We start from the raw sequence: 13,122 nt of genomic DNA on the forward strand, positions 1-13,122 counted from the left end.
AACATGAAGATCAGAGTGTTTGCTGAGGACATACAGTAATAGTTGAATAGTTTCAACATGAAATATTCAGAAACAAATATACGGTCCAGTGTTTGTGTGACAGAGGCAGACATTTCTCTGTGTGCATGTGGAGAAATCGGCTGTTAAATCAGAACATGAATGGGTTTCGGGGGCACATGAAAACAACGCTGTACTATCTCAGATGACCGAGGTCATGTACAGTAACCACAGTAACCACACAAACACCAAAATGAGAAAATACAGCTTGCAGCAAGGGCAGGGAGGTGTCCTTTTCAGCTAAACAGAAGAGGAATATACAGATAATGAAGGTCACACTTTGAGTCAGTCATATTTCATTCAATACAGTGTTCTACTGACAGATCCAGGATCAGTCCAAATCATCAGTAGTTTTATCCACTGTGACTGTGCTGCTCTGACCCTCCTCCTCCTTTCAGGGTGGAGCCTGCTGGAGTCCGATGGTTGAGACCAGGTCTGAGGAAGTGTAAGTGTGTTTTTAATGGGATTCATGAAAACAAAGCAGCACACATTCAACCATCTTCATCATTCTGATGTCAGGAATCATCATTAAAGTGTCAATCAATGAACAGATGATGGATCAATAACTGCAGCTGGATTGTGTTTGTTCTCTCCATCAGATTCCTGTCAGCTCACAATCGACACAAACACAGTGAACACAAAGCTCCAACTGTCTGACAACAACAGGAAGGTGACACGTGTGGAGGAGGTTCAGTCATATCCTGATCATCCAGAGAGGTTTGATGTTTATCCTCAGCTGCTGTGTAGAAATGGTCTGACTGGTCGCTGTTACTGGGAGGTCGAGTGGAGAGGAAACGTTTATATATCAGTGAGTTACAGAAGCATCAGAAGGAAAGGAGTCAGTAATGACTGTGTGTTTGGACACAATGAACAGTCCTGGTGTCTGTACTGCTCTGATGGTGCTCCTCGTTATGTCTGGCACAATTATAGACAAACATTCATCTCCTCCTCTTCCTCCTCCTCCTCTGTCTCTAACAGAGTAGCAGTGTATGTGGACTGTCCTGCTGGCACTCTGTCCTTCTACAGAGTCTCCTCTGACACCCTGATCCACCTCCACACCTTCAACACCACATTCACTCAAACTCTTTATCCTGGGTTTTGGTTCAGGTTTCCTGGTGCCTCAGTGTCCCTGTGCTGAGTGGAGTGTAAAGAGCGTCTCCTGTTAGAGAAACACTCTGACTGTTGAACAGATAGTTCAGTCTGTACATGTCTGTCTCTTTCACTCACAAACACGTTTTCAGATTCATGGATTCAATCAGTTGATGTTTGAAACTGTTCTAAATGATTCCTTGTAAACGTCTTCCTCTTCAGTCCTTTAAAGGTGGAAGCTCCCATTATTCCAGGATCCACATGTTGTTTTTCTGTCTTTTTCAACTCAAAGCTTCACAGTGAATATCAGTATGTTGTGTTTCTCTGAAGCTCAGTTCACAACCAGCTCCTCTGCATTTTCAACAAGTCTGAGCTCATTAAAATTAATCAAAATGTTTGATTTCTCTTTCTTAATAGGATGTTTCCAAACTCTCCACACGCTCTTACTGTTTCACTCATTGTTGGAAGCTCATCATGTGAAAATGTTTCAGCCATAGAAGCTGAAAATATTGGATCAATGGTTTTGAATGCAGTTCTAAGCAGAATCATTTTGTATTGTTGGATCATAATGCATGTGCCTTATCTAAAAAAAACAGCAGACGCTGCATTGACTATATGAAACTAGTCTTGTGTTTTTCACAGAGACATTTTCAACAGTAATATTCTTCAGTATGTTGGTAACGTCTTTGTTTGAATGTGCGTAGAAATGTGAAAACGTTCTTATATAGCATTGCATATTGTTGACACAAAGAAAGAAAATGCTCTCAATTATGGAAACAGCCAGAGGGTTTATGTTTGATGTTTGATTTACATGTGTGCAGCTGTTAATAAAGTTGGTGCTCTCTTGGGGGTGTGTTTATTCATCCAAAATGGCCGATGACTCCTGTGTTTTTATTCCTCCCTAAGTATCGTTGGTGCAATTTATCATGTATGTCGGTTTTTCTTGCGCATTTTCATACTTATGCTAACAAATAAGTTCTGTATCACATTGCTTGGTTAAAGAGTTTGTCCACTGGCTGAATCGATGTGCTAAATAATGAACATTGGCTTTTATGACTCATTTCTTTGTGTTTGTCATTTTTGACACAAAATAAACTTGGTTGCTTTCTCACAGTGTTGTGTTCACATGTTAGAAATGTTTCTGACACAAATATTGCACAAACTTGCTTTTTTCTTCAATTTTTTTCTATGGGTGTTTGTTTTTTCATTTTGTAATGGTTAGTAATGTTGGCAGTGAACGTCTGACAGTCTGTCCTGATATGAGTTGTGGCAAAGTGACCAAAATATGGTTGTGGTGTGTTGACAGTGTAACAGCAGCATTGGAGTGGTGTGAGAGTCCAGCTTCATCCTTTATGTTGGACACTAAGATCTTTTATACAGAAAGACTAATAAAGAATCAATCATGAATAATTGTTGTTCAGACATTAGTTCCTAATGTTTGGAGAAACTCAATCTTTATCACAGCTCTGATGGGGCTGCAGTTAACTTTCACACTAATTAAGCTCTTTGTTTCAATTCAGTGATTCCTATTTAAAAACCTCTGCCTGCTAAACCTTCTGCTTCTTTTTCTGTTACTCCAACTTGACTGTGCAACAAGCATTTTCCTAGATTTGTTTAAACAACTGAAGTAGTAATATACCTGCACTTTTTTTGCACCCCATGAGCCACTGTCAATATGTGACATATTGAAATTGCGTTTGAATTTGCGCTTGCTTTTTGCTTTCACTTTCATTTTGCGATCGCGCAAACGGTGTGTAGAGAGCAGCAGCACTGATTGGTGAATGACGATTAATTGCGCACCAATTCCTCTGACATCGTCTTATCACTCATTAGCTTACTATTCAAACGCGACAAGTGAAATCTCTCGCAGCAAGCTTAAACATGTGAGAGGTTGATTGCGCAAAGAATCGCTGAGCGTTATGTGAGTGAGTGTAAAAGCAGCAGGATTTAAGCTGGTATTTTAGTTCTGCTCAGCTAAATAAGACAGGTCAGGGTGAAGAAGGGGCAGCCAAAGAAAAGCTTGCCGCAAAACGGAAAAGTTATGACAAATCAGACTATGAGGCAAAAAGAAAGCGCAACTTTTTTGGTTTCATGGACAAAAGAATTTCTGTGGCTGGAATATGACGAGCTAAAGAACATGATGTTCTGCCAGGTGTGTTGTGAGTTTCATTTGATTTCTGAGTCGACAAGCGCCTTTGTTACTGGGACCAGTAATTTTAAGAAAGACCCCATCAGAACCCATGAGAAATGCATTATTGCCCAGTCTGCAGTATCTTTCCCAGAACAAACACCAATTGCAAAAAAAAACCATACTAAAACTAAACCAAGCACAACAAGAACTCCTGAAAAATCAGTTTAGAACAGCGTGCTATATTGCAAAGAGTGAACTACCACTGGCAGAATTTAGCAGTCTTTGCAAACTTCAAAAAGCAAATGGCCTCGATCTTGGTTCCACTTACTTCTTACCTGTGACTTCAGTGAAAATTTCAGATTCAGGATCTGACACAGACTGATTCATGTTCTGCACAGTTCTTACAAGTCCATAGAAATTTCTGTTCAATTTGAACCAAGTATTTGAGTTGATGGTTGTAATTTTTATACAGTTGTTGTGATTTGTGATTTTAACAATTTTTTTGATTAACTTTTGTTTCCGTTACAATATTATACTTTAATGTATAATATTGTAAAGGAACCAAAACATAAAAAAATAGCTTTATTTTTTTATTCGGGCTACTTAAATTTATTTTGGGCTACCAAAAACTGAAGAATGCCTGCCCAAAGGGCTACCAGAGATTTTGAAATTTTGCGAGCCTTGCACACTAGCACTGTATCATCCCCCTATAATTATCTAGTAGCCACACTCTGTAACAGTAAGACTCGATGATTACACATAGGGGGTTACAGGTAGGCTCCCAACAGGCAGCAAAACAAGTCATAAAACAATAAAAGAGGCTTCCTTATCAAGAGCATCCCAGCACACACATCCCAACTGAACCTCCATAGTTTACACCTTTTTTCATTACAAACACTTCCTTTATCTCTCCATGTCAGAGGTCAACTAAAACCATGTCCAACTGAACCTCCAAAGGTTACCAAAGGTCTACCTTTTTCATTATAAACTGCTCTTTTATCTGTCAATTACACTTTCTACTGACTAACCGAACCTCCATACACAGCAAATTCAAAAGTGTTAAATGTTTTGGTGTTAGTAGTCTTAGAGTTAATTTTACTCTAAGTAGAGTCACATTCTTTTAATGTAACTCTGAGGTGTAAAATGATAGTAGTTAAAATCGAGTGTTAAAAATGAGTGTTTCTATTTCAAATCTGGAGGTGTTACAATGGAAACATTAACTCTTGACCTCTTAACTCTGAACTCCTACAGGGGCTATGACACCAATAGAGTAAATTCACAGACTCCGCCCCCAGCACGGCTCCAATCGAAGCTGAAGTGAAGCCGTTTCAGAACATTTTGCTCTACATATTTGAGTTGTTTGCCATGCTTGGTAAGTCATGTTTTCAAAGATTGTTTCAATTATTGTTATTAGCTTTTACTTCTGTGGCTCTTTGGAGTTGAGACAAAGCTGTGTGGAAGGCATTAGCCATGTTGCTCGGTGATAGCATAATATTCTGTTTTAGCTAGCTGAAAGGTATTGTTTGCGGGCAAATACCACAGCCTTGAAAAAAAGCTTGCATGTGAATTTTCAGTCAAATTTCTTGGTCAAATACACTTAAAACAATGTCTAGAATGTGAAATGTTGATATAATGGTGCTACTTGAAGCCTGAAAATGATCTCCCATAAAAAACGAGCAAACGGCAGTAGCAGATGTCCCGAGTCCCGACTGAGTTCTACGTTAGCACTTAGATTCCTCCAGAGTTTTGTGCTCACGGTTTAGGTAAAAATGAAAAAGGTTGAGGTTTTACATTTAGTTCAGTATTACCTGTTGTCTGTGTCCTTGTCTTTTGGGAAAATACTTTACACAAGTAATGGCTCAAAAAGGATTCATTTTTTTTCTTTTACTGTGCTGCAATTGATTTGTGCCATTAATTAGTGTCAACTAATTTTTATTCAATCTCCACATAGGATATGTTTGTGAAGATGGAATATGGGGGAGAGCAGAAGTGCGTTGAAGTTCCACAAAGTGATGAATGAAGGACATGCATATTGTATTTTGTATTTATTGAAATAAGTGATGAGAATGCTGTTATTTGCATTTACCAGCTCACCTATGTCAGACCTTTTGATAAACAAAATTCTAATGAAAGTGAGAACATGTACACTGTTACATCTTTCAGAAAATGTTTTGAAATTGTGGTGCACAGTTCAGAATAAATGTTTTTCAAAAACCATTGCGTCTTTTTAGTAAATGTTTATTTCCAAAAGAAATTTCTAGAAGTTCAGAACAGTAAAATTCCCGCTTTTTAGAATTAATTAGAAGATAACTCTTACGTAGTTAAACTAAAATACTCTTTGAGAGTTAATATATAAACTCTTAACACCAAGTGTTAAATTATCAACTCCAGAGAGATTTGGTGTTTAACACTAAATCAGAGTTAACATACCAACTCTCCAAAAAGAGTTAAATTAACACTCTCTGGTGTGGACCCATATAGACACTTTAAAAGTGTTGAAATCAAATCTGACAGTGTTAATTTGGACATGCTGGATTTGCTGTGTAGTTTTTCCACCTTTTTCTTTACAGCCTGCTCTTTATATCTGCATCTCAGAGGCCAGCTGAAACCAAGTCCACCTATATAAAAACACCCCATCAGACACATAGTATTTTCCTCTAGTGATGGGATAACCGGCTCTTTCAGCTTGGCTCACTAAAAAGAGCCGGCTCTTTCGGCTCCCAACCGGCTCTTGGTTGTTTTGTTGCTTTAATTAATTTATTATTAACAAAAATATAAAATTATACACAAAAGGAATTACTAATGTAAAAAAAAAGTGGTTTTATTTATATATGTTTATATATAAATATATACGGTGGCCCCTAGAGACAAAGCACGTACAAACTCCAAAACACATTTCTAGCGTTAACTGAACTTCCAAAACAGAGCTACCTAGATCACTTAAATTACACAATTGAAAGCATATGTGTATTGTTTGTGTGTAAATTTGCAAAGTTACTGATTTAAAAAATATATTTTTGAATTTTTAATTGCATGACAAACATACGGTAGACTCTTGAGCATATTTATATAGCTAAATTCACAATGGTATAACCGTGCTAAATAAAAGACGCCCAAGCACCAATGCACTCTAATACAAGCCTCTAAACTGCATGTTGATAAGTGCATGAAGTATACCTCTACCTCTACAGCTGAAAACAGTCTGTATCCATACTTTGAGGATCTGCTGAATTGTTTTTAATGGCACTTTTTTTTGACAAACTGCAGATGATGAATTCCTCTTTATTGGAGAAACTGTCCCTAAGCTATTGTTGCTCATACTTACTGAGTTCCCTAGCTACTTCCTTACTATGTCAGTAAACTTTGTGAACAATAAAAGGTATGGTAGATTTAAAGACACATTTTAATTGAAGCAAAGAAAAAATTGGAATGAATTTTATGTGACTGTTCATATTAAATCCAACAATGAGTGAAAATCCAAAACCTGCTGCAATCCTTTGTATTAATGACCTCTCTCTCTCTCCCCCTTCTGTGCGTGTGTGTGTGTGCGCGTGTGCTCGCAGAAGGAAGGTCATGGCTCCTGCTTTTTTTTAATGCATTTCCAATCAATTTTTTTTTACAAGTGTAGCTCATACAATGGTATAAATGTATTCTTTGCGATACTTTATAAATATGAAACTCTAAAGATTTTGAGTTCATGCACATTGTGAAACAAGAATCTAAATATTTGTGTCACAATGATTTCTATAAAAGCATGTTGTTTATGGGCATAATGTAACAAATCGTTTGTGGGCCCTATTAATGATCAATGGTAATTGAAGAGGAAGCTTGAACCCTGGCTCAGGACATTTTCATGACAAGTGTCAGCGCAGACATCTACTAACGAGAGAACATGTTTTATCATCATAAAGACTGTGATATGAAGCATCGTTAAAGTGTCACTTCAGTAATGTTGACTCATGTTTTTTAATATATGACTTTAAAACACTAAACTCTAATTTCAGTGGTTATTTTAAGTTTACAGAATATAACATGTGGTAAGACGACGAGTTTTACTTCTCACTGTCCGTGTTATGTGTATCTATTTATCATGTATGCTACTTTGCTCTGTGGACTGTAAAATGTTTCATTGAGTTCATGAAATAAACCAGACTTTCACTGTCTGCATCTTTTACTGTTTTTCTGCTTTTGTTCACTCCAAGTTTGACAAACCTACAGACATCCAGAGTTAACTCACTAACAATGTGGAGCAGTCTCAGTGTATTTAGCTGCTTTTTTCCCTAAACACAACCAACTGAGAGAAACGCTTGTAGTCCTCATTTTGGTCATTTTGAATGTTGAAGGAGATTTGTTCCATAGACACCTTATACTAGTGCTTCCTGCACTTAATCCATCACTACTATGTTCTATTTAAATCCAGATTCATTTTATAGTTTGCAGTGAAATTTGTTAAACCGTTGCTTAATGGGACAGAAGTACAAGTCACTCTTTACTAACACATTTGTAGATAAGTTTATTGCTGAACGACACAGCTAGCAGTCTCACACACTCTTTAGGTTTTTGAAGTTTTGTGTGTAACGGTTTAGTCTCTCAAACCTTACCCGTTTCTCCCCAGTATCACAACAGTATGACTCCCAAAGTACGGCTCAGTAAACAACCAATGATTCTAAAGCCAGAACAGAAAGATACAGTTGGAAGATGAATGATTGCGTTTTTATGATGCATAGTAAAACTACCCCCTCTTCTTCTTCTCTGTGTTGTTGTTCTTGTGTGTGTGTGTGTGTGTGTGTCTATGCTTTAGAAGTCAAATAAGACATTAGCCATACTTTAAAAAAAACCCATCTGAATTTCATTTAGAGCTGAGATTCTAAGTTGTAAGCAGAAATCTTATGCTCAGCCAGAAGCATGTTTCCCCACTTTCACAATGCTAAGGTGACAAATCCACAACCCCCAACAGATGGTTTGTTACACGCGGGTGTGAAATGTAACTTCCACTTTGATAATGATCACTCCACCTGCATATTTCTTAAAATGAAGCATCTTTATTAAGCTCTTATTTATAAATGTCTACACAATAATAGACACCGTGTGCTCTGTGACATTATAGTCTTCTACTTCTGCTTCCATTGGTTTGCATTTTAAACTCCCAACCTTTCAGGTTGTTATGAACAACTTATATTTCTAACATTTTGTGATGTAAAAGTGAACCATGTGGCTTTTTTAAATTTTCTGACTATCCTTGAAACCAGTGGCACGCTCAATTAAATCCTGAGGCTTCAATCTAGTATAATCTACTGACAGGACTCGTCTATCCTTTGGTCCCTGTTCCTCTGGTGCCACCTCCAACGACCCGTTTCCCCCTTGTCCTGTAAAATCCGTGACAGAGTTTAATGGATTGGTAGTCATGTGTGTTATCGTTTCTTCTCTAACTGGCTTTATGGGATTGGCCTTTTCAAGAAAATTAACCTTAATTAATCCCTTTGGATCAGTTCCTACGGTCTCCACACCCAAAACTAAATATACAGGTTTTTGACGATGCCAGTTTCCCAACGACAGAGTCAACAGATTCTGAGATGGACTATAGTCCCATTGAAGTTTTAGCTCGTTCTCTGGTCCTTGTTCTGACGGTTCCCAATTTTCCCCAGTGTAGCCCTTTACATGATTCCACTTCCGACACCAGTTGTCATAAGGCCGACTTCCCCTTCACAATGTGTACTCACCGAATAGTCCCAACAAACCCACACATTATATCCTCTCCAGCTACTGCTTGCTTCCTTACAATTAATGACGTCACACAAATCAAATGTAAATGAGTTGGTGGAACCTTTAACGTAATTCAATTCTATGCCATTGTATGCGCTGAGACACTCATCCCCTTTACCTGACACCTCGCGCTTTGGTCTTTTCAATGACCCTGTTTTAGCAAATACTGTCTCAGGAAGTGCTGTGCTGGACTGGCATCCGCGTTCGACCAATTCACAAAATGCGCTCTGCAAAAGATAAACAAGAAAACACGCGACCGCAGTCATTATTAATACACATAGGATACGTGGAATCAAAATCAATATTGCAATACACCTCCTGTCTCTGCGCCCCTGAGGTTTGGGCGTTTCCATTATGTTTTGTGGATTTTAGCTTTAGCATACACTTTCACTCCTTCTAACGTTCTTTCAATTTGTTACCGCTCCTTTTTGGTGGTGCGGCGACCTTCTGTGATGCTCTTCTTCTTTCTTTGGCCTCCCAGGTGGACTACTGGTCGGCCCGTTGCACAGTTGAGAGGATTTATTCTGCCTCTTTTTGTTGACACCCGTGTTAGTTGAAGACGAGTTTTCCTCTATCAAGCTCTCGTGTGCAGGTGCACTGCGAGCAGTGGTACCAGGTGTCGCCTTTCCCTTTCAGTTGAACTGCTGTAGTCGTTCTGGCAATGACCTCGTAAGGACCAGTCCAGCGTGGTTCCTTCTACTTTCGTTTGAGCACCTTCAGCCACACCACCTTTGCCTCCGGGGTCGCCCTGTCCACAGCATGTACTCCAGAGGTGACCTGTTTTGTGAAACTGGAGACAAGAGCTTTTAGTTCATTCCAGTATTCTGCATGAGACCTGTCATTCCTGGTGCTCGGTTCCACCGGGACCTCGGTCCAGGGTGCTGGGAACGGCCTTCCCGTCTGCAGCTCGTGGGGCGTGAAGCCTGTGGATTGATTAACAGAACATCTTATAGTCATTAGAGCAATTGGCAGAGCTGAGATCCAGTTTAGCCCTGTCTGCGCACAGATTTTAGATAATTTGTTTTTCAAATTTAAGTTCATTCTCTCTACCTTCCCTTGAAATTGAGGATGGTACACTGTTCCAAATCTGTGTTTTACTCCCAACATCCTCTCCACTTCCGCCAGGTGTTGGTTTTTAAAGTGGGTTCCATTGTCTGATCTAATGCGCCGTGGAAACCCATGCCTAGGGATGTAATGATTAATTAAACACTTAATCACACTTTTGGCATCCTTCCTCTTAGTAGCCCATGCTTCTGGCCAGCCGGTCAGAGCATCTACACACACCAACGAATACCTCACTCCCCCAGGCCCCACATCAATCATGTCAGTAAAATTAATAACAATTTCTTCCCCTGGTCTTTCGGGCAGGAGAAACTTACCTGCTTCCGGCTTTACCATGGATCGTGTGCTCCACAGATTAAGCACGTTCAGGCTTTTTCTTTTATCATGGCTGTTAGATCTGGATGCCACCAGTGACACAAATTTCTCTCCATCTGTGCCACTCCCACGTGGCCAAGCCCGTGTTATCTTCTGTCTGGCCAGTTTATCAGTTAAAACTGGTCTTCCATCGGCTCCTCTCCAAATACCACCTTCTTTGCAGGCTCCTTTGCTCTGCCACACCCCTTTTTCCTACAGAGATGCCTCCTCCTGAGCCTGTCTGGCTTCCTCCAACATACTGATGCCTGCTTCTTCTTCAGCAATCACCTGCACCATTTGCTGTCGTCCTTTATAGCCTGCTGCTTCCTTTGCGGCTTCGTCCGCTTTCTGATTTCCTTTTGCAACCATGGTGTCTGCCTGAGAGTGTCCTTTACATTTAATAATGCTCACCTCATTTGGGTCATGCAGGGCCCTCTCCAGTTCCTCCATTTCCTTCCTATGGCAAATAGGAGCATTTGTTGCCATTCTGAACCCCGCTCTTTTCCATTGAGCGAGCTCCACGTGGGCTGCTCCAAAAGCATGTCTTTGGCCAGTCTCAAGGCCCGACTTAGTGCAATTGCTTCTGCTCTCTGAGCAGACTGTTGTCCTTCAATTCTTCCTGCTTTTTTGACCTCAAATTCAGTTCCTTGTTTACAGACTATAGCGTAGCCTGCTTTCAACCCTTCTTCATCATGATGACAGCAGCCATCTGTGAACCAGTCCTCAGCTTCAGGAATGGGTTCTGCTTTTAAGTCTTCCCTGACTTTCCCTTCAACTTCTGCTTTCTTAACACAGTCATGGGATTCTCCTGATCCCATTAAATCTGCCATATTGATTCCTTCATGTGTAAATGTCAGATTTGGACCCTCCAGAACCTTACTCAATCTCTGTTGTGTCAGTGGTGTCATAGTGAATGCTTGTGAGTTCACATATGCCACCACGCTGTGTGTGGTAAGAACTTTTAATGGGTGTTCTCTCACTACATGTGCTGTTTTCTGTATTATTTTAGCGACCCCTGCTGCATGCTGTGTGCATGTAGGATGTTTCGCTACTGTTGGGTTCAATCTTATGCTGACATACATGAGTACCTGTCTTCCTCCCTCTTTTTTCTGAAACAACACACCGTATTTGATTCCGTGTGTTTCAGAAATATCTGAATAGAATGGTTCCTCATAATTGGGCGTCGCCAGATCAGAGGCTCTTGACAAGTCTTGTTTTAATGAAATGAACGCAGTTTCAGTGTCAGGCGTCCATGGCAGTTCAGCCTTAAGGTTTCGAACGCCCACCTGTCTGATCAGGTCCCGTAAGGAGGCCATCTTACCTGCATAGTTTGGAATGAACTGTCTGCTGTAGCCCATCAGGCCAAGAAAAGAAAGGAGCTCTTTCACTGGTCTCGGTTTTGGGTGTGTCAAAATTTGGTCTCTGTGTCTGTTCGTTAGTCCCAATGATTTATGTGCGATTACACGGCCCAGAAATGTGACTTCTGGTCGAACCAACTGTAATTTTTCTTTACTTACTTTGAAACCACATTCAGCCAGTCTTTTGAGCACTGCGAGCGATGCTGCTGTACAGGCCGCTGCCGAAGGAGCCGCAATGAGCAAGTCATCTACATATTGTATTAGTGTACACCCCTCAGGCAACTGACAAGGTGACAGGGCCTCTTTGAGCACTTGATTGAAAATGCTGGGGGACAGGGCAAAGCCTTGTGGCAGGCGTGTGTATCTGAATTTGCGACCTCTGTATGTGAATGAAAAGATGTTACAAGATGTTATAATCTATCCAAAGGTTCTTTGCAATTTTACATTGATAAACATTATCCTTAACATATTTGACCCACATAAAGTACGATGGCCATCACACTGTCATTTAGAATTGTTTAAATAACTCGTATCTTAAGTCATTCCATTTATGGCTTGATTGGGTGGCTCAAAATGCTAAAGAACAACATGTATCTGATTGTGTTGCCTGTGCTTCAGCTAGACCCCGTTTGTTCACGCAGCCCGCACCACTGTATCCAGAGGATAAGTGGGGCTACGATTGTATGCTGCAGCTAACTAGAGGTGCAGTGAGTACTGGCAACTGCACTCTGTTGTCCAGACTTTTCCCTCTCATTTCAAAACAGACAACAGTGGGACCATTTATGACAAAACAAGATAATTATACATGTTTTAAGTTCTCGACCCAAGTTGGTGTGCTGTCACACGCATGGGAAGAACCACGAATAATGTAAGTGACCCCAGTACATTGATTGGAACATGGGCAAGAAGTGGGTTGTATCATTATTGTGGGCAGAGCACTCTTTTGGTTCAGGTTCCTCTGGGAAGCGTAGGGACATGTGCGATGGTGCGGCTGGGAGCTCCACTCATACTCATTGGAAATCAGGTAAAAGCCATACCACAATCCAACACATGCACTTTAGCTGCCAAACGTAAGAGACACATTTTGGCAAAAAGAGGGACCCAGGGGACGCATGTTTACGACCCTAGATTCAATTCACCCAACTGGATTGACTCCATACGGGTGCCCAGGGGAGTTCCAAATGAGTATAAACTAGCAGACCAAGTTGCTTCAGGATTTGAAAGTATATTTCTATGGGTAACTCCAAACAAGAATGTTGATCGTATAAATTTTGTTCACTATAATTTGCTGAGACTCTCTAACCTAAC

The 13,122-nt window shown here is 40.2% G+C and overlaps 1 protein-coding gene and 1 long non-coding RNA gene across 6 annotated transcripts in view; both read left to right on the forward strand.

Moving 5' to 3' along the window:
• LOC146519245 (NACHT, LRR and PYD domains-containing protein 3-like) overlaps window positions 1–3,008 on the forward strand; it is a 67,325-nt gene extending 64,317 nt beyond the window's left edge. For 4 of the 5 annotated variants that reach the window (XM_085159430.1, XM_085159433.1, XM_085159434.1 and 1 more), the window contains 2 exons: window positions 456–502; window positions 657–3,008. In XM_085159430.1, coding sequence (XP_085015556.1) covers window positions 456–502; window positions 657–1,195 — 586 coding nt within the window. In that variant the 3' untranslated portion in view covers window positions 1,196–3,008. The remainder of the gene's footprint in view (window positions 1–455; window positions 503–656) is intronic. The other variant, XR_014874085.1, reaches the window with a different exon arrangement.
• A 1,309-nt stretch (window positions 3,009–4,317) lies between these two features.
• On the forward strand, window positions 4,318–8,502 carry LOC146519246 (uncharacterized). The gene is made up of 2 exons (XR_014874087.1): window positions 4,318–4,649; window positions 5,229–8,502. It is a non-coding gene; the product is annotated as an uncharacterized LOC146519246 (long non-coding RNA).
• The last annotated feature ends 4,620 nt before the right edge of the window (window positions 8,503–13,122 follow it).

The sequence above is a fragment of the Neolamprologus multifasciatus genome, chromosome 5, assembly GCF_963576455.1.
Source record: "Neolamprologus multifasciatus chromosome 5, fNeoMul1.2, whole genome shotgun sequence".
Taxonomy (NCBI): domain Eukaryota; kingdom Metazoa; phylum Chordata; class Actinopteri; order Cichliformes; family Cichlidae; genus Neolamprologus; species Neolamprologus multifasciatus.